This window comes from Pyrus communis, chromosome 11 (genome assembly GCF_041283825.1).
Source record: "Pyrus communis isolate YQ-2024b chromosome 11, ASM4128382v1, whole genome shotgun sequence".
NCBI lineage: Eukaryota > Viridiplantae > Streptophyta > Magnoliopsida > Rosales > Rosaceae > Pyrus > Pyrus communis.
Window position 1 is genome coordinate 32,442,533 of NC_142575.1, and position 21,791 is coordinate 32,464,323.

The 21,791-nt window shown below is 37.5% G+C and overlaps 5 protein-coding genes across 5 annotated transcripts; 2 read left to right on the top strand and 3 right to left on the bottom strand.

Annotated features, from left to right (window-relative positions):
- Positions 1-4,113: 4,113 nt before the first annotated feature.
- On the bottom strand, positions 4,114-5,116 carry LOC137741538 (pectinesterase inhibitor 6-like). The gene is made up of 2 exons (XM_068481236.2): positions 4,582-5,116; positions 4,114-4,461 (listed from the first exon to the last, which is right to left on the bottom strand). Exons 1-2 carry the CDS (start codon positions 4,843-4,845, stop codon positions 4,129-4,131), a joined length of 597 nt encoding a protein of 198 aa, XP_068337337.2. The 5' UTR covers positions 4,846-5,116; the 3' UTR covers positions 4,114-4,128.
- A 1,234-nt stretch (positions 5,117-6,350) lies between these two features.
- On the top strand, positions 6,351-8,958 carry LOC137742323 (peter Pan-like protein). Its single transcript, XM_068482165.2, has 8 exons — positions 6,351-6,471; positions 6,595-6,674; positions 6,806-6,985; positions 7,153-7,383; positions 7,582-7,674; positions 7,762-7,949; positions 8,407-8,600; positions 8,702-8,958. The coding sequence occupies exons 2-8, from the start codon at positions 6,657-6,659 to the stop codon at positions 8,830-8,832; spliced, it is 1,035 nt and encodes a 344-aa protein (XP_068338266.2). The 5' UTR covers positions 6,351-6,471; positions 6,595-6,656; the 3' UTR covers positions 8,833-8,958.
- A 182-nt stretch (positions 8,959-9,140) lies between these two features.
- LOC137742324 (complex 1 family protein / LVR family protein) lies at positions 9,141-10,229 on the bottom strand. Its single transcript, XM_068482166.2, has 2 exons — positions 9,894-10,229; positions 9,141-9,451 (listed from the first exon to the last, which is right to left on the bottom strand). The coding sequence occupies exons 1-2, from the start codon at positions 10,132-10,134 to the stop codon at positions 9,375-9,377; spliced, it is 318 nt and encodes a 105-aa protein (XP_068338267.2). The 5' UTR covers positions 10,135-10,229; the 3' UTR covers positions 9,141-9,374.
- Positions 10,230-15,545: 5,316 nt separating this feature from the next.
- On the bottom strand, positions 15,546-17,698 carry LOC137743496 (uncharacterized). The gene is made up of 2 exons (XM_068483398.2): positions 16,891-17,698; positions 15,546-15,992 (listed from the first exon to the last, which is right to left on the bottom strand). The coding sequence occupies exons 1-2, from the start codon at positions 17,594-17,596 to the stop codon at positions 15,880-15,882; spliced, it is 819 nt and encodes a 272-aa protein (XP_068339499.2). The 5' UTR covers positions 17,597-17,698; the 3' UTR covers positions 15,546-15,879.
- A 1,203-nt stretch (positions 17,699-18,901) lies between these two features.
- LOC137741514 (NADH dehydrogenase [ubiquinone] iron-sulfur protein 5-B) lies at positions 18,902-21,539 on the top strand. The gene is made up of 2 exons (XM_068481222.2): positions 18,902-19,193; positions 21,222-21,539. The coding sequence occupies exons 1-2, from the start codon at positions 19,044-19,046 to the stop codon at positions 21,321-21,323; spliced, it is 252 nt and encodes an 83-aa protein (XP_068337323.2). The 5' UTR covers positions 18,902-19,043; the 3' UTR covers positions 21,324-21,539.
- The last annotated feature ends 252 nt before the right edge of the window (positions 21,540-21,791 follow it).

A 21,791-nucleotide genomic window follows, 5' to 3' on the forward strand; every position in this document is an offset into this window, starting at 1 on the left:
TTTTTTTTTTTCTTTACCAACATTTTTTTTCTTTAGTTGTTATTTTTTATTGCCTATTCTATGACCAACGTCCAAAGTAGGGGTGAGTTCGGTTTTAATCGTTTAGTTTTTTGTCAAAATTGAAAAGTGAACCAAAATTACTATTTGTTTGGTTTTTTCAGTTTAATTTTTCTTGGTTTGATTCAGGATTTTTATCTAAATTTTTTTATTTTTTAACCAAATCAAACCTCTGTAATTTAAAGTAAAAATGAAAAGTTTATATCTTCAACCGAATCAATCAACCCAGCAGGCTACAACTTCAGATCTAAAGCATCAAGTTTTTATAGTTTAGTCCGGTTTTTCTTGTAGTTCAGTTTTTTCAGCTTCAATTCAGTGTGTTTTTCGGTTTTCGTTTTTTAAACCCATCCCTAGTCCTAAGCCTTCTAATTTTAAACTCCTCCCACCCACCAGATTTTAGGCAACTTGTAGTGGACATGCCCTTACCCTAATAATTCATCCCCTATTGTTTATAATATTTGTTGGCATATATATATATGTTTGCATATATTTGGAACTGTCACATATGACTGCAATGTGCAACCTTTCTCATACATAAAAATTTTGTAGCCCACTTAATGACATAATGATTTGTAGTTGTAGAGGGCATATTAGGCACATCAAACTTGAAATCCATTCGCTTGGTGCCAATAAGTTAATTTATTTGTGAAAGTTGAGCAAATAAATGCAATTAGGTACCTTTTAATTCTATTATTTATTGTTTATTCTTGTTTTAGTTTATATATCATCAACAACTTTGTCTAATAAGTATATTAATATAAGGCCAAATTGTTATAAACGTGAGAATTTTCTTGGCTATTCTTGTCGGGGTTGGTCCCCACGAAATTCAAAATTACAATTTTAGGTTTTTCCATTTTTTTTTTTTTTTTTACGAAGAACATTTTAGGGTTAAGTATGGAAAATATTCAAAATAACTATATATCGTTTTAAAAAATGTATATGTGTTATGTTACTAGCATTATGACATGGCAGATTAGCAAAGGGCGTTTTACTAAATCAGTCATTTTTTAACTTAAACCCTAAATTCACTTAGCTAAAAGGGCCAATTTGAGAATTTAAAGTTCATTGATGGTCATATTAGTGAAATCACAAAAACGTCCCTCATAATTTTGTTCAAATCATCACTTAACAATGGCGATGTCATCACTTAACATTAGTTATATCATTATTTAACACTAGTGAAGTTAGAGAACAATTTTGAAATATAAAATAATTATTTAGATATTTTAAAAGACTAAACCAATTTATTTATTTATTTATTTTTTTAAATTAAGTAGTCATTCGTACTTAAAGTTCGAAGGTCAATTTATATTCGACCGCAAGAAATTAATAGTTTTTAGGTTAAATGTAAAACGGTCCAATGCATAAAAATAGACCGTCCTATTTGTTTGACATATAGATTTCTGCAAATAAATTGACCCATCAAGGCTATTCAAGACATAAAAGATGAACTGTGACCAGACAATATTCATTATGTATGTATCTACTGGTATCTACCTAAACGACATTTGGGCCGTCCAAACACTCCAGGCACTGTGGTCGATAACATGCTGTCAAATTTCTGCAAGGAAAATGACTTCCAATACTTTTAAGTAAAAATATCCAAATTGAAGTCTGTTTAAATTGGGTTTAGACAGACTTTCAAATTTAATGTCCACAATTTCAAGATGTGGAATAAGTTTTAAAAAGTTAAAGTTGTATGGTATTGATCCAAAATTAACTAAGTCTCACAGTCGATCACATGTAGATATTTTTTATGTCGTAAATTCATCACATGTCAAATTTTTATTTGAAAAATAGTGCCTTTTTTTAAATATTGGACGGTGAAACCATTAAGACTAGATCTTTGTTGGATGAGAAAGTCTCTCATGTACATGGAGTTTGCCATACGACATTGCCATTATATATGATAAAAGAATGAATATATTATGTTTTTCAAGATAATTAAAATAAATTTTAGAATGTTTGATAATTGTTTCGTTTATAATTTTTATTATTTTTAACTTGTTTTGGCATTGATGTTTTAGTTTTGATATTTCTCCCTCCTCCCTTGTCATCGAGAATATTTTTTAGTGTGCCGGAAACATGCTCCAGTACACCAAGTGTCATAATACAAGTGATTGTAAATTCCATTTTTAAGTATCTAACCACTTGTATTATGATATTCGGTGTACAGTGTACTAGGCCGTGTTTTCAGGACACTTAAGAATCTCTCATCGCCATCATTCTTTATACCTCTTTTTCTCAGTCACTAGCACTAAAAGTAAAATCGAAAAACAAAGTAGTTATTAGAAGAACCCTTAATATGTACAAGACAAGGCAGTTCAAACGAAGCCCCGATAATGTCATGAAGAATGATGGAAACACCAAATTTGAGAATCGATTGAAGCTGAGAAATCTTTGTATTATTATACCAAGTCCAGTCTTCATTTGTCGCCCTCCATGTTACGTATTAATAATGGCAACGACTTCAATAATTGCTTGCTAATTTAAAAAAAAACAGTATTACAAGTGGTGACATAACGACACTGAATCCTACCAACCACTGCAAACATGAAGAAGAAAATAAATACCTGCAACAACAAACATCAAACTGGTCGAATTTCGAATTCATTATGGTTCTCTTTTGCAAACACAGGTGTGCATGGTTGTTGATCCCAGCTCCACCTCCCGCGTTAACTATGGTTAAATTGTAGTTTATCATGAGTGTTAAGGTTATGTGAGTCTTTAGCAAGGTTGTTGATCAGTCTTTAGAAGTCATGAAGGTAATTAGTGATTGTATCGAGACATTTTACGATAAAAACTCTATAGTTAAATGTTGGATAGCGTGACATTCTCGTTTAAATATAGGCCGGCTGAACTTGTGATTGTTCCCAAGAATCCAAGACGACGGCTTCCTACATTGCCACGATATCAAGTATATGTTAGAAGGTGGTTAAGTTGAACTGTTAGAGTTCTTCTACGTATTGGCTAGGTTTGGTTGTACGTCCTGTGGGCTTGGGTTTCTTGTAAAAGCTTATTATGTTACTTGTACACCAAGTCATGAATGTGTATGCAAGTGTACCATTACAAATATGAAACCATCCAGTTATACCAAGCGCAATTTGTTTAATTGAATTTGCTAGTAACCTAATGTTGTTCGTTACAAACAATATACAATCACATATTTACTTCATAATATATAGTCACATTGTGAAAAACCCTTAAACCTGGCGGATTCAGAATTTTTGGTTGCGGGTTCCAATGTAAAAGATTCGAAAATAATATTACTATTTACAAAGTCTAAACTGTATGCATCTTTTCTAGCAATGTCATTTATGTATATAAAAAAAAATATGTTCCCTCAATTTATGACTCATTAATAGTTTTTTTATATCTGTCCCCTACACAAAAAATTGTACCGTTTCATTAAAAATTAATATGACAAAGCAAGAACGAGGACGTTCAAAGGAATAGAGAGGGTTTTATATGGGTCTTCTTCCTCATGAGAAGTCTGCTGCAAGCCTGCAACTCATTCACCCTCCTTGAATGAAATTGCTTAGACTATAAATTTATAACCATATGGCGTTTAACAATACAAAATAAAATTGCTTAAGACTGTAGAACCTTAGGAATATAACGGTCCTCCCTTACCTAACATTTGTAGGGTCCTAGAAGGACTTCCATAGGCGTTTTTCCCAGACCACAAGCCCCTCTATGAATCCGCCCATGCCCATCACCCAATCACATTTTAATTAAACACAACATATACAGTCATAATCTTAGAGTAATGCTATTCTTACCATAATTTTATACCACATTTCTTTACCATCTTAGGTGGCAGATGAGTTGGACAAGCTACATCATTTAATTTCAATCTTTTTATTAATTAAAACACTTAAATAATCTTAGGTGGAAGAATGAGGCTCTTCGTATATCACAATCATCATTTAATTAACAATCTTTTTTATTAATTATTTATTAACATTGTGAAATTAAATGGTAATTAATTAAGATGATGTGACTGTCCATATCAGAGACCATCAACGGTGATATAGAATTATGGTACAAAAATATGGTAAGATAACATTCCTACAAATTAGGAAGAGTTGCAAGTTTGTTAACAAGAGCCAGTGCATTACTGGTGATATAGGTAACTTTTAAAACCCTGTCTTGTAGCAATTTGACTGGTTTTCCTTTCTGGCCCTCAAAGCCATCCAAGCAAGTATCTCCATCAGTTAGGGCAGCACTGAGCCAGGTATTCAGGTCCGCCATTTTCGTGTCGAATGTCATCTTAGTCAGCGTCCTCAAAACACCGAGTGATTTGTGAAGCTCGTCGATCGCATTCTGAAAGCACTCAATGCAGTCGGACAAAGCAACTGTGTTTCTCCCGTTCAAACCACCCCCGTGCGTTTTCAGAGTTACCTGTTGAAGAATGTAACAAATCTACATGTCGGAAACTTTACAAAATAAAATACAAATATATAGGTGAATTGTTCTACTACTAATACCACAGCGATCGTTTATGATAAAAGGCAACATTACCAAGTACCGAGTGGCACTCTCGGCCTCGCTCAATGAAACTGAAACCCCGGCTCGTGCCCACCTGCTGGGGATGTTCTTGGCTGAGCTCGAAAACGGTGAGAGCGAGTGTATGCAAACATCCCGATACCTGGTCACACTGCAGGCCTCTTGGACATAATTTTTGTCCCCCTTTCCAGATGCCAATAATTGGGTTGAACAAATCAGCCATATTACATGAAAAATGAGCGACACGAAAATAAAACTGTTACAAGATGCCATTTTCATTGCGGAAAGGAAAAAGAATTTTCAACGCTTTGCTTTTCAAAAGAGAGTACTAGGAAGAAAATCCTATTGGTTGCATATTTCTCTGGAAATCTAGGAAAAACAAATAACAAAAGGCTCAAATGGTACGATTCCTCCGTCACCCCATATAAATCATAATGCAGAGCATGAGAGCGTTAAATCGGAGAAAGATGATGAAATATGAGAGGGTTAATAAGCTTATTATAAAGGGTCCTAGAGGGTGGGAACTTTTTTTCATAGGCGAGAGGCTGGTGAGTGATACAAAAGATGAAGCTGGAAAGAGAGGGATATGACTGATGAGCAGAAATTTTAGGTTGAAAAATGGTGAAAAACATGTGAAGGGGCTGCAGGCCACAAATCCTTTTTTGTCCAGTTCACGCCAATATGTAAGATTACCGACATTTCTCGTGAATAAATTAATTTTGGATCTTTCATGATAAATGTTTTGTACCTTTGTTCTGTCACGAACATCTCTTTTTTATTTAGTTTTCCTTATTGGCAACTAGCATAAACTATCTTTTCCCATCTTATATAGTTGAGTAATTTTGGGTTGAACTATCGAATTGCTATGCTGTGTTACCAATGCACTCATGTTATAAGTTTTTTATCATCATATTTAAACGTATCTCATATAAATGATATCGTTTCGTTACGGGACAAATCACAACACTTTTGATTGGACCAAGCTCGGGTAACAACATGATGTCATATTATGCCACATCGATTGTATATGTAATAATATCAAAACTAAGTCATTTAGTATTATGGTCTAGTGATATTCCTATTACTTGTAAGTGAAATGTCTTAAGTTTGAATTTCATGAAGGGAAGTATTATTGGCACTCCAAAAATCTCATTCTACACTCCTCACAAATGTATTTTCCTTTCTAAATATAGAAAGTTTGGAATGTAGAATGAGATTTTTGTAGTGTCAATAACAATTCCTTTCATGAATAATGAGTTCGTAACAAATTTTTTCCCCTGCCCATTACTGTAAAGATCGTTGTATCACAAAACAGAATGAAAACGAAGGACACACATTTAATTATTCTTAGGCCAATCATAGTGATTTTAGACCAATGATAGAAAAATAAATACATAGTACTGACTAGTCAGAACTCAAGTATTTTCCGAAAACAAACCGCATTACTTTTGATTGGACCAAACTTGGGTTGCCCACAAAGGAGGCTGAACCAGTCGAACCAAGCCCAACGCCAACCGGACTCGGGCAAAGAGCACCATAAAATAAATAAGAGAAAAACTAATGAAAAGAGTTTGAAAACATTGAGTTTTAACGATAAGGACAAAATAAAAGGTAAAGTGAATAGTATTAGGATTGATTTTTTAGTGTAAAAATGTGGTTTTTCGTTAAAGTGAACAGTACCGAGAATTTTTCGTTAAAGTTCTCTAAAATAAGCCCAACAATCAGTTGCCCAAACGACGTCGTCCCTTCTTCATTTCCTTAGTACGATTCAACGGTCCAGATGCGCCTAATAAACAACCTAATTTGCCTCGCGCGTCCTCTTCTTCGCTGTTTCTCCTCAGTCATCACCTTCCTTCGTCTAAAACCTCGCACAGAGAGCTCCCCCAAAACCCTAAACGCACAAAGGTAATTTTTTTTTTTAACTTTTAATTAATATTTATTTTTTTAATTATCTGACGATTCCCTAGCATAAATTCAATCTATCTGTATGCTAAATGCGTGTAATTTTATAAAAAATATTTTTTGCAGTATTAAACACGAAGCTACGAAGCTGAAATTGCAAGCACAGAAACTCAATATTTTTGGAATACATGGCTCGCTTCAAAAATGTAAGCTTAAAATTTTTGGGTTCTGTTTGGTTGCCGAGAAAATTGAATCAAAGAAAGGTTCTTTTGTTGTTGTTGTTGTTAATTTTATCGGAAACGTAGTTGATTGTTGTGTTTGGAAAATTTGAAAACAGAAGAAGAAGGTGTTTGTGAAACCGGTTTCGTTGAAGAAGCAGGCTAATGTGGACCATGTCACAGGGGATAAAATCCCAAGGAGCTTTGTGTTTTCCAGATGCAAGTTGCCTGGTCCTCTGAGGCAACTTCAAGCTGATTTGAGGAAGCTGATGCTTCCCTACACTGCCCTTAAGCTTAAGGTATGCGAATATTCGGCCGGTCAATTGGTTCTATATGTGCTATAATCTTTGATTTGTGCTATAATCTTTGATTTGTTTCAGTTCTGATTGATTCAGTCGCCGATTTATTCTGGAGTGAAAACCTCGAGTAAAGAGTTGAGCTTTTTCTGCAATGTTTTTTTATGCAGGAGAAGAGGCGGAATAATCTTAGAGACTTTTTGAATGTGGCCGGGCCTATGGGGGTTACACACTTCCTCATGTTGTCGAAAACTCCAACTGCTCCGTACCTTAGGGTTGCGAGGACGCCTCAAGGCCCAACGCTTACATTTAAGATACAGGAGTACTCTTTGGCAGTAGATATTGCGCGGTCTCAAAAGCGTCCTCGATGCCCAGCAGATCTTTTTAAGAATGCCCCTTTGGTAATCTTATATCTCTATCATAATACACAAGAGAAAAGTAGATTTAAATGCCCTCTCTCTCTTTCATTCTCAAATGGAAATTTAGTTGATGCATAATTAATCAGTTGCAATCGACTTAGGCAAATTCAGCTTGTTTAAAGTTTCATGAACAGATTATCATGAAATGGGTTCTAACGAACGGTGGTTTTTATTTCGTAGATTGTTCTTTCTGGTTTTGGGACTGGAGAGCAACATTTGAAGCTCACAACCATACTGTTTCAGAACATCTTTCCAGCCATTGATGTTAACACTGTAAGTTGATGAAATGATATCAACCAGTTATCATATTAAAAGGATTTATGTTCCCCGCTGACTGCGGTTTTGCTGTAAATGATTCAGGTGAAACTTTCTTCATGCCAAAGAATAGTGTTGCTTAATTACAACAAAGACACAAAACTGATCGATTTTCGGCATTACTCCATAAGATTACAGCCTGTGGGTGTCTCCCAGAGATTAAGAAGATTTGTTCAGAACCATCAAGTCCCTGATCTGAGAAATCTTCAAGACGTGAGTGACTTTGTCACGAAGTAAGGCTTCTTTATCCCCTCCTATTGTTTAGTTATTTCATTTTCCATTATTGGGTTTGAAGCAGTTTAAATCAGCTTGGAAATGGAAATTAGAACTTGCGTTTTCAATTTAATTTTATAAAAAGTCATTGAGGCGTACCGATTTTTCATTGTGGACCGAGTTGGGGAAACACGAGTAGATTACTAGAGTTGATAGTTGGAAATGTTTTAAGCGCATTTGTTAAAGAATGCTTATGATCTTATCTGCCTTCAAATTTATTTTATTTGATTTTGCAATTGGATTGTTTCCTTCAGTCATATACTTGATACATCATTCACGCGTGAATTTAATTCGATTCCTCAAGGTTTTTTTACGGGAAAAAGATCATAATGAAGTACAATAGAGGAAAAGATAAGACGGTTGTGTGCTTTGCATTTTGAAAGTGGACTAAACTCGATCTTTTATCTTATTCCGAAGGGCTGGTTACGGATCAGAAAGTGAAGCAGATGATGAGGCAGCGACTGTGACTTTGGCTAATGATCTAGGTAGGGTTAATCGGGCTTCCTCAAAAAGTGCTGTCAAGCTTCAAGAGATAGGACCCAGAATGACTCTTCAACTCATGAAGATTGAGGAAGGATTATGCTCCGGTGTAGTCATCTTCAGTGAATACGGTACGTTAATCTTGTTCTGTCTTACCATTTCTAGTGATTTTGATAAGAGTCTGCACTATGACATGATTAAGAGAAGATTATAAATCCTTATCTTTGATTAGGAAATGGCGATGGGAAGAAAAAGGAAGACAACCATGAAGATGAGGAAAACGATGACGAAGATGAAGAAATTGATGATGAAGATGAGGAAAATGATAACGAAGAAGATGGTGAAGATATTGACGAAGACTAGCAACTTCCGAAGGTGTCTTTCCCTTTTGTAATTTGATATGCCAGCATCAACAATTTGAGTGTTTGCAGTCTATTTAAAGACAGAAATTTTGATGCACCCATCAATACATATGTTTTAAGGAACCAATCACTTCATATTACTTCTTTCATTTGCAATTGCAATGTAATCTGTTTAATTGGCTCAACTCATTTGATGAATTGGCAAGGATGAAAACCAAAAACCGTGCATAAATAGTACACCAAAAACCGTGCATAAATAGTACTGGTTACAAATTTAATAAATTGTAAAACTGAGTGGAACCGACGATAGAAAGTTTATTACAGTTCTATTTGTGCATTCTTCTCGTGTCGCCATTCAGAAATTATGCATCCAAAATCATATTACATTTACTAATCAAAATAGAACAACTTGTTCATCAACAAATGGTTCAACTTCCTACTAATTCTTGAAAGCTTGGTAGACAATCGAATGGAGAAAAACCCCCCAACCCTCAAAAAAGCAGTGAGCGTGCCGCCATACCTTTGCAAATGCCTCTCCTCGAGTCAAGATTTGGTGCGAAGAAGCTCTTCGGAAGGAACCTCAAGTGTTGCCCCGGCATGATCTTTATCCGGCTTCACTTCTGCAAAACCAATCAGAGTTCGAACGGTAAACAAACCTCTTTGGAATTCTGCTCATGACAGAAGCAAATATATCATATGCAACTCTCATCAATCTCAACTTCCCGGTCACTGTTGCGGTATCTCAAGTCAAACACGCGATCTGAAACACCACTGTAATGACATCCGGTGTAGCAACATTTCTCTCCTCAATGATTCCTTATGCTAAATTACTATTGCCATTTCATTGGAGCTTACCATATCAGATTTCGAATTTCGGCACGATAAGAAAAACCAATCACTGAAATCTAACAGAAAATGTACACAAAAGCAACCCACACAAGCATTTTAACAAACACACCCAAGGCATTCACAACGCCGTCGTTTCATTAGGAACACACGCTTGCTACTACTGCAACAATGTAAGGGATTTACGAGAGAGATTATTTGGAATTGAAAATTTACCATAACCGCCGCGGGGATTGAGCTTGGCCTGGACGATCATTTCGCTGATGAAACGGGAGGCCTCACGTGCCTGTTCCAGGAGACTCTGGATCTCCGCCTCTGACGTCACGTGCCTATTCTCTTCGAACTTCTTGCGAACCTCCGCCGCCGCACCCTTCAGCATCGGCGTGTCTCCGGCGAACGACTTCCGCGTCGCTCGTAGCACCGCTCTGTACGCGCTCAGTACTTCTACTCTCGCCATCTCAGACTAACAGCTCCGCCCCTCTCAGTCCTCTCTCTCTCTACCTTCAGGCCGTCTTTTACTATTTCGTACTTGCTCCTACGACGACGTTGTTTCGTCATTTTTTTAACCTTTATTTCATTCCCAAAATTAATTAAATATAATGGGCTATTTCAGTGAAGCTGTTTCTCTTTTGGGCCGGGCAGCAAGTGTTAGCATGCCATTTTTTATTTTATATTTTATTTTTAAATATAAAAAGTATCTCGCTGCACAGATGAAAGACTAATTCTTTTTTATGTGGATTCTTGGAACTACATTAGGTGGTATGATAGATTTGGCTTTTGGACTAAATGGGTACGCCAAAACAAAGCTAATGACTCCGAAAAATGCATCCGTGAGAGTTTCGACTCGCATTGCGAGTTTGAAACCCTTGCTCGCTTTCCACTTGACCAACTCTTAGAATTTGCAGAATTATTTCTTTATTTTTGAGAGGAAGGGTGAAAAAAGTTAGAACAAAATGACCCGAATCACATGTGCATATACAGAAGTAGAAACAACATCATATTTTCTTCATATTCACGAATTGACCCCATAGTCTATTGGGTTATGTGGAAATATATAAGAGCAACTCCACCCCTATCCACTTTGCGCCAGCACCCAGCGCATTTATCCACTTAATTGAACAGTAATAGACCCAATGAACAGTAATAGGCCAAAGTATCTCCACTCCAAAAAAAATGTGCTGGCACCTAGTCTAAAAAATGCGCTGGCACAAACGATCTCCACCCCTACAAAATGCGCTGGCACCCAGTCCATTTAAAATATTAAATAATTTTTTTATAAAATAAAAAAAAAATAGTTTTAATTTCGGATAGGATTTTTAACCAATCTCGTTACGCCACGTGTCATTATCCGAACGTACTACTTTTTTAATAGATTTCCGCTAAGATTTTCAACCAATCCCGACAACCCACGTGTCACTTCCTGTTTACAATAATTTAGGCAAGATTTCGATAAGATTTTTAACCAATCTCGTCACGCCACGTGTCATTATCCGAACGTACTATTTTTTGAATAGATTTCCGCTAAGATTTTCAACCAATCCCGACAACCCACGTGTCACTTCCTGTTTACAATAATTTAGGCAAGATTTCGATAAGATTTTTAACCAATCTCGTCACGCCACGTGTCATTATCCGAACGTACTATTTTTTTAATAGATTTCCGCTAAGATTTTCAACCAATCCCGACAACCCACGTGTCATTATCCGAACGTACTATTTTTTGAATAGATTTCCGCTAAGATTTTCAACCAATCCCGACAACCCACGTGTCACTTCCTGTTTACAATAATTTAGGCAAGATTTCGATAAGATTTTTAACCAATCTCGTCACGCCACGTGTCATTATCCGAACGTACTATTTTTTGAATAGATTTCCGCTAAGATTTTCAACCAATCACGTAGTACCACGTGGCATTGTCCAGAACCTCATCTTCTTCTTTTTTGTCCATATAAACCCTACATCCATACATCCATCCTCACACTAAACTCAATCTTTTTTTTTAGCTCAGAATTCTTCTTTATCGTTTTCAAATCTTGAGTTCTTACAATGTCTTCTTCAAGGATAGCGTATAAACAATTGCAAGAGCAGCAGAAAAGGTTGTTGGCACAACAGGAAAAATTGGTCAATCTTGACCAAGGTAGAGGTGGAGATGAGGCCTTCGCAATGGAGGAGGATGAGGATGATCACCATAGAAGGCGGAGGGCCTCACATTCCCGCCGTATCATGGAAGCTATGGGTCAGATAGCCAAACCCGGACGTGCGGCAAACATCGATAGAAGAAGGGAAAGACGAGGTAAAGATCTCTTGGAAGATTATTTTATTCCCAACAACGTTTTCCGTGATCATATTTTTAGACGTCGTTTTAGAATGCAACGAAGTTTGTTCGCTAAAATCATGAGTGATGTTTGCAACCATGATCCATATTTTGTGCAAAAAGAGGATGCTTTTCATGTTCTAGGTCTTCTTCCTGAGCAAAAAATTACGGCTGCCTTGCGAATGCTTGCATATGGAGCATCTGCAGATCAAGTGGATGAGATCGCAAGGATGGGAAAAACAACAGTTCTGGAGTCCCTGATGCAGTTTTGCTCTGCAATTGAATCCCTCTACACCAATGAGTACCTTCGGCAACCCACGACAAGGGACATGCGAAGGCTTCTGAGGAAGGGTGAGATGCGAGGCTTCCTTGGCATGATTGGAAGCATCGACTGCATGCACTGGACATGGAAAAACTGTCCAAGTGCATGGCAAGGAGCTTATGGCGACAGAAAAGGAGCCAAAAGCATCATTCTGGAAGCGGTGGCTTCTTTTGATACATGGATTTGGCATGCTTTTTTTGGTGTTCCAGGAGCTCAGAATGACCTAAATGTCATTGCCCAATCTCCAGTGTTTGACGAACTGCTACAAGGGCGTGGGCCGAGATGCACATATTGGATTAATGGTAATAAATACAAGGGACCATACTACCTTGCAGATGGTATTTACCCAAGGTGGTCAACATTTGTCAAAACAGTGCCACACCCGCAGAGTGAAAAAGATAAACACTTCGCAAAGTGTCAAGAAGGGTGTAGGAAGGATGTCGAGCGTTGTTTTGGTATCCTGCAAGCTCGTTGGGCCATTGTCAGACCTGCAGCTAGAATGTTTGATGTCGAGGCTCTTCGATCCATCATGATGACGTGTATTATTCTCCACAACATGATTGTTGAAGATGAGTATGATTATGATGTCGTCGATGAATACGAGCTGGATCCGATGAACAACTCAAGAACACAAATCTACTATGCTCATGACCGGACCGAAGATCCCGTGCAACACGAGCCGTTGGAATGGGATGGACGTTACAATGAATTGATCGTTCAACGATACACTTCATTGCAAGAGCCATACTGGCACATAGCCCGCCAGAATGACTTGATTGACCATCAGTGGAGATTGCACGAAGGCGAAGATAATTAAAATAAGGCTTGTGGTTGAAGAATAAAGTGTATTGTTTTTTAAGTAATCTTATTTAGTGTGTTTGTTTTTTTTTTTTAAGTTTAAATGGTGAGGTTATGTAATTTTATTTGGTGTTTTTTTTTAAATGTTTATTTGGTGAGTTTATGTAATCTTATTCAAATATTTAAATAAAGTACAAAAATTACATAAGAAATTAAATAAAGTTCTAAAAGTAAATAAGAAATTAAATAAAGTTCTAAAAATAAATACGAAATTACATAAGAAATTAAATAAAGTTCTAAAAATAAATAAGAAATTACATAAGAAATTAAATAAAGTTCTAAAAATAAATACGAAATTAGAAATTAAATAAAGTAGTACAAATAAATGCGAAATTATACAAAGTCTGTGGAGTTAGGATATGTGGTGCTAGGATCTTGGTTGCTAGGATTTCTGTAGCTGGAACCCCCTTGACTTGTTTCGGCATCTCTTGCACGCCTCCTTTGCACGACATCTCTTTTTTCTGATGTCCAAAAATATTTTGAATTCGGAGACAGTCCTACTAGAGACTTGTTCATAGTGTCACGATCTGTTTGAGTCATGCTTTCTTCTCTAAGCATCTCATTCTCTCGATGAAGTGCTTCTCTAATCATCTCGTTCTCTCGATTAACTATTTCTCTTTGTCTCTCAGCCGCTGCATCACGAGCCTCAGTAGCTGCTATTATTGCTGCCATAGCAGTAGCTTTTTCCTCATCTCGTTCCTTTTCCCATGCCATGTTCAGTTCACCTTGACGAGTAAGTTCCTCCATATATTTACTGTAGTCATTTTTGGAAGAACTACCTTTTTTCTTTGATGCCTTTTTACCTTGAGGCCTGAGGGACTGACGAGTCGGTTGGGTCTCTGGCACTAGTTCAGGCGTCCCTTCGGTGTCTTCAAATGTGTTGGCTTCTCGTTCGGCTGTGTCTGCTTCTGGCGAACTGTGTAGACCCATACCGTGCATGACAACTTCTGGACCGGTTGCCACAATTTTGTATTTAGGGCAATCTTTGACAATTTGCCAACATTCCCATTTGTTGAATGATTTGTTATGGTTCTTTGCATTGTAGAATGCTTGTGCTTGTAGTGTCTATAAAAATGTGGGATAAGATAGTATTAAAAAATACGGGTGTAACACAAATAAATAAATTAAAATATTGATGGACGTGGAATGCATATAAATTACATAAGAAATTACATAGAAATTACATAAAATATTGATGGGCGTGGAATGCATATTACATAAGAAATTAAATAAATTAAAATATTGATGTGGGTGGAATGCATATAAATAAATAAAAATATTGTTACCTCATCCGCTAAACTTGTCCCACTACGCAGATTACCAGAAGCATGAGAGAGGGCGTTTTTCCAACAAGTAAAGGATGCGTTGAGTTTTTTCCAACGACCTTGAAGACCTTGACTAGATCTGACATCTTTTCCATGTACATCGCAAAACGATTTCGTAATTTTACTCCACATTTCTCGCTTATCCATCTCATTACCCGTAATCGGGTCATGAGTAGTGCGAACCCAACATTCACACAACGTAACATCTTCACTGAGCTTCCACGAAGTCATTTTTTTCTCTTAAAGTGTACAAAATATTCAAATGTAGAAAGTGTAGAAAGTGTAGAAAATATTGAAATGTGGTGTAAGGTGGAAGATGAGGGTTAGGTATTTATAGAAAAAAAAAAATTAATTTTTTAAAATTTTTCTGTATTTTTTAAAAAAAATTTGACAATTTTTAATTAATTTTTAATAAATTTTAATGTTGTAATTAATCTGGACCGTTGGATTTGAAAAATAATCAAATCCAACAGCCAACACGCTGCCACGTGGCCAACGGTCAAATTTCTGACCGTTGGGCCTTTTTTTTTTTTTTTTTTTTTTTTTTTAATTTTTGGTGAAAAACACGTGGACCGTTGATCTGTGATCAGACGGTCCAATTTAAAAGTGAAATATAAATTTTTTTTACCGTTGGAAATCCAACGGCTCTGAGGAGGGCTGAGTCCACTTGCGCGACATGCGGGCCCCACCGCCTGCAGACGCGGTCGGCTACTCGCGAGGCGGAGCGCGTGTTGTGCACGCGCCAAGAAACGGACCGGCCTCTGGGTCTGTCCATTTTGGGCTGGGCTCTTGACTGGCACGGGCTGGGTGCCAGTCACTTTTGCGGGCTGGAGCAAATTCACTGCATGCCAGGCCATTTTCTTCACTTGGTGCCAGTCCATTCTGCACGGGCTGGACTTGCTCCAAGTACAAGGTCGATTTCAAGCTGGTACCCAACCTTTGAAAACCCTACTGACTGACCAAAAACCTACCTGTGAATTCATCATGCATTCAGACGTTTGCGAGTCTAATGGCATAAGCAAGTCCCACATTTTATGCCGATAAGGACTCCACATAAACCGAAAAGTCGATAGAAATTCGAATCAGTGGCAGAATGAACAACACACAATAGCATAATGCACGTTCATACTCCTCCACACACGATTTTAGAATGCAACATTGTGGCATGAATCCGAATTCTTTTGCGTATACATACCAAAACCTCTCACTCTCTAAATGGACCCGACAAGTGGGACAGCAGTGATTACAGCATACACAGATTTCATCAGGGGGCCAACATCCATCCTTCCGAATAGAAACCCGATGACTAAGTGATATAAAGGAACTTTGTTTACCGAGAAAAAGGATATGTAGAAGCCTTTTGTATGCGCCAACCAGTTCGGCTACCTTAATGCATCAACCATTCTGCAATCATGTTTCTTCCGCCGACATCTGTGATGGGACTTTTGATCCACAAATGTATTCTCCCCCACTGTCTCCATCGGAGAATCAGCATCTGAAGCAACAAGGGACGCATCAATATACATATATATATCCAGTTGAATCAAACAATTTGGAAAACCTAAGGTTAGAATCTCATGAATACATACATAAAAACAAACACAAGAAAAAGAGCTAAGCAAATTAGAAGATTCTACAATTTCCCAAACTACTTGATGGTATTCTTCTTCTTTTGCTCCTCCTTTTACTATTTTATTATATCCATCTATTTGCCTACGTTGATAAGCTGATAAAGCAAGAGTGGAACACGAACATCTACCCGAGGGTATCACAATATTGTTCTTTATCACACTGGCATACAGCGACTAAACAAGTGCAAGCAAACATACTGATAGATCATTTTACTCTAGTGTTATAAAACTACGACCAAAGTCCAAAAAGGAAAGTCGGGGTCGGTCATATTCACTTAATCCTGACTATAAAGCTATGTCCTTGCTTGTCCAAACTTATCTTAATCTATAAACTTGTAATGCCGAAACAACTTCATGGTGTGCCCATTCTGATTACTGCCTAACATATTCAAATGCAACACTGGTGATGCTACTCCATTTATGTTCAAAGTTCCAACTAAGATCCTTCTAGTTTACTAAATGAGCGTTAGAGTGAGCTACCAAGCTAAGCCTTCAAATTCGCCCCTCATCCGTCACCCTAAACTTTTATTTCCGCGAGCGTCTTTGTTCAGATTCTATCCACCAGGCAACTTGAATATCAAAACTAGAACACAATGCAGAGAACTAAAGCTATATATACAAAATTCGCAAATCCGGAAACTTTCCCGAAACCCTATAACGAAACTGTAGCTGCTGCACAAGTGAAATGTACTCAAATCCATATATGCTAATCTGAAATGCTTCATTGTGCTTCAAATTAAACAGTTTTTAGACAAAATGTACCTCCAAACTGATCGCCCCAAAACAATACCCGAGTATCCTCCTCCTCCTCATCAACCTCATCGCCATACCCGAACTCCGCGTCCCCGCGATAACCCGGTTCACTGCCGTACCCGGACTCATTCCCCTGTATATCAAAACCCCCAACGGGACCAAACCCAGCACCCACATTCTCCTTCTCTCCACTCCCCCCACCTCCATCTCTCTCCTTCCTCGAATTCCTCGCCTCGCTCACATCCGACGCCCAATTCGCATCCCCATTCCCAAACAGCTCCCCACTCGAGTCCGTCCCCACCGCCACCGGAAAATCTGAACACGTCCCGTACGCAGCCGAAGCCCCAACCGAGCAGCACCTACGGGTCCCACTCCGATCACTACTCCTCCCCGAAACCGACCTCGACCCGCGACGCCGCCGCTTCTTAGCGATGAACCGAAAGCTCCCGGTCCCATTATGGTGTCCGCCGGAGATCGTCCTGTCGTCGTCGACCAGGGTCAGCCGGGACATGTCGATGGCGTCGACAGAAAATGAAGTCGATCGATTGGATAAACAGGGACGCTTGGTGTGGACGAGGAGGCCATTGGATTTGGGATCGGAGGAGTCTAGGGTTTTGGAGGTGGGCGTGGAGGTCTGCTGCTGCTGCTGCAGGTGGAAAGGTCTCCATCCATGGAGCTGGAAAGTGCGCCGTGAATCTAGGGATTTGTGTGACATTGGGATGAGAATTTCAGCAGCTTACTTGGAGGAGTTTCAGCATTTTCTCAGAGAATTTGGAGTTCGTTTTTTTTTTTTTTTTTTTTTTTGAAATAAATGAATATTCTATGATTTTATTTTATTTTTCTGGTGAAGGATATTCTGTTCCCACGCGCGGGAATATATGAAGTTACAACGCGGCACCTTAACACTTATCGATCACTTGCCCAGCCCTGAGAAGTTGAGATATTGCGTCTTTATTGGTTTTTTTGTTTTTTTTGTTTTTGTTTTGTTTTGTTCATACCAAAAACTGCTTAGAGGTGTTCGATTATATCATTTGTATGTCACTTTATATCGATGCAATTTTTTGAAAATTTTCACTTAGTGCTGTCGAAGTTCTATTTAGATGTTAGGCGATGTTGTAGAAGTGGTGTAGCTTCGGCTTCACGGCTTTTTGGTCGGCATAAAGTTGAGCTCGATGATGTAATTGGTAGACTTTCATTGTGAGAAAATAAGCATTTGTCTCCATATCGACAACCTTGTAATTATAAAATGAAAGTGAATAAAAGGCCACGAGCAAAGTAACACGTGAAGTGTAACACAACCTATCGTGCTGATGAGACAACAAAAACTCTTGACGAGCTCTTAAATACGAGGAAGACACATTGATTTGGTAATGAAATGAGACTAATATAAGATTAACTTCGAATGATTAATTTGACCGTCGGGATAATTGTTATATATCGTAAGTATCAAACTGCACAAAATTTTAATATAAAATTCGCATCATTAAGTTCAACATTTCTTTGCATCTTTTAATATGCTTTATTATACATGATTAGAGTAGTTTAGGTAGACATGGATGTGTCAGTTAATTATATGCTAATTGATTATGATTGTGATCGCTCTCATGAGTTCGATCCCAATTATTATATTGCAGAACAAATTGCAAAAGAAAAAAATACTAAATAAATCTACAAAAATGTGGAAGCTAGTGGGAGATTGAAATGTCTATGTGAGTCTTTTCAACCTCCAAAAAGGATGGATAATCGCCCGTTGTTGTTTTGTTTTGTTTTTTTTTTTTTTTTTTTAAGTTAATAAAATTACAAGAAAACCTAAAAAAAAAATGCAATTATTTTACAAAGCAAATTACTGAAAAAATTAGGAAACAAAATTTAATTTCAGTACCACAAACAAAAAAATGACTCATTTTTGACCGTCCATTTACACAAATAGTACGAGATCGACAGACGTGATCAACTGAATAACTAATTTATTTCTTTATTTTTTAAGGACTATTTTCACAGGCGAAAATTACATCGGTTTACATGATAGACCAACACCGTTGATACCGCCTACAGTCAGCAGCTAGAGGGAACCAACCACCGCAATCGCGGATAACTCTTGACCTCCACCGACCGTCGATACAACTGATTCGACTCGATCATCCGCCGCGCGAGAGAAAGAAATGGCATCGGGGTGGGGAATCACCGGCAACAAAGGGCGGTGCTACGATTTCTGGGTGGACTTCAGTGAGTGCATGTCTCGCTGCCGTGAGCCCAAGGACTGCGTCCTCCTCCGCGAAGACTACCTCGAGTGCCTCCACCACTCCAAAGAGGTCGGTCAATTTCTCTTCCAATTAATTAGCTTTTGCTAATCTCATTTCTAATGTTACTCAGATCGGTTGTATTATTGTTGGTTAATTATTTGTTAATCTAGCTCAGATGTGTTTAATTTGAGCTCTGGTTTTCCTCAATTGATTTAATGATCCGTCGATGCGGGTTTCTAGCTTGCTGTAGATAATGTGGTGTTTAAAGCCATAGGATTTGATTAACAGCTGCATTCCAAGTCTTCATTGGATAGCTAATTTAGGGTTTTCTGAAAAATTGGTTTTATGATTATGGTTTCGCTTATTACATATCATTCATCTTCGAAGTCTGCATTTGCGATTGAAGTGTTTGTGTCCTGAGTGGCATGGCTACTGCGAAGATTGAGAGGGATGGTTGTTTGGAAGATTAAGGAAAACTATACCTTTTTTCTGGTTCGAAAGGAAGGGGACTAGTAAAATTAGAATCGTTCCTAGAAACAGAGAAAGTAGTATGCAGAACTGAAGCATGGCGTTGCTTGTGCATTGTGCATAATAGCTTTTCAAAATATTTCATGCGACATTGTTGTTGTTAGGCATTTAAAGAGTTAACTGATGAATAGGTCAAAATTGCAAAGCTAAACGAGTTTTTCTTTTGGTCGGGATTCGGGAGATTGACTAGTTATTTTCATGGATGATTTTTATGTAATAGAATGATGGCTCATCTTCAATGAGAGCCTTTAATATTGACTACTTGTGGCCCTTTTGATAACCATTTCGTTGTTAGTTTTTAGGTTTCAGTTTTTGTAGTATTGTATGTGGGAGAGAGGAAAACTGAATAAAGGTGGAGGTAATGTAAAACTTAGAACTAAAACTAAATGGTTATCAAACGGGACCTTAGCTTTCCAGTTTCCTCTGTGTGGTTTGTAGTCCATGTCCCCCATATGATATGATCCATAGTTTGATCGTTAACCCAATATCAAATCAACATTATATCCTGATGATGTAGTATCTACGTGAAACATATGTAAACATATTCTGGATTATCTACATGAAAAAAGGCCTCACGATGGTGAAATTAGCTAGTGTCATAACCCATGAATTAGCTTGAGGATGAAATCAAATGCCAATGGTCTTACATTGCACGAGTAACGAGTTTGCCACCTCTATTTTCTATTCCATTTTCTCCTTTATTTTGTAGGGACTTGCAGATGCATTTTCAGGTTCTTTTTTATTTTTCTATTCTCCACCTTGTAGTAACATATAACTGTAGAACCGCTTGGGAATAATCTTGAATCCGAGTGCACTATACAGTTCTATGTATCTCCTAAAATTCAAGAGAAAAAAGATGAAGTTTTATGTATCAAATATTTGGGAGATAGAAACATAGGAGTTGCTTGGGTTTACTTATGTGTTGTGTATGGCTGATTCTGTTTGTTATTGTGAATCACACTATATTTTTAGATTTCATCGAGTACAAAATGGTTCAACCTTATGTTAAATGTTGAGTTCTATGACTTTATACACTATCTGTAGCATTTAAGAATAGGAGGTTAAACATAATAACAAATTGACAACATAATTGGCATATATTATATAATTGGTAACGCAATTGGCAATATAATGTATAGTTTGAACAAGACAATCTTCTACAAAGTTTTGCTCATCAGCAAAGGTGAGAAGAAAATGTCAAAAAGTACATGATTGTCATCATATAGTGTCGGGTGAGGTGAAGCTATATAGTATTTTCCCTGATTTGTAAACTTTGGAATCAAGATGGCTTTCTCATCCCTCTCATGATTAGGTTCCCAAGTCAAGGTAATAAACTTGTAAAATGGCTTTATTTCACTGCACGCATGAGCCATTCATCTCAGGGTATGAACATACATAATCATGTCATAACTTTTTGGAACTTGCTGAACAACAAGTATGAGACTTTGCAACTTGGTAATGTGGTTCGTCGTAGGAGAACATTTACTACAATAATATTTACCTCTCTCTTAAAGAGAGAAGTTTTTTGTCTTGTTTGCATCATAATTTATTGCATATCTATTATCGCAGTTTCAACGAAGGAATCGAATTTACAAGGAGGAGCAGCGTAAAATAAGGGCAGCTGCACGGGCCAAGGAGGGTGGAGAGGTTCATAAGCATCAGCATCCATAGCAGAAATCGACCATCTTTTGAACTGAAAGAGTAATAAATGTGTGGAGAACGAACGCTGTATCTTTGCCGAGACTTGTCTTTTACTTGATTATGGTCAATTTAGTTTTGCTTTTAGTAGCTGCAGATTCGACATTCATTTGCTTGGTGACTTAAACTGGTGTTTCTGCCCTCTCTAGACTAATATGACGTGGAATATAAACCCGATTCCTTTTCAAATTCCTTGTTTATTTTTCTCTCTTTCCGGAAGTATTCCTACAGGCTGAAATTTATGAATTGCTTCGTGTGGTTTTGAAAGCTATGCTACGGTTTTTTAGATGTCGAATTCTCCATACATCGAATGTCTATCTACCATGTTCTGTCCTTTCTGTCACTTCTTGTGGGGCAATGAATAAGGAATTTGTTGTCCAAAACGAAGGGAATGAGTAGGATTTTGTTATATGTCTCTTACATTTGAAAGGGTGATTGTTA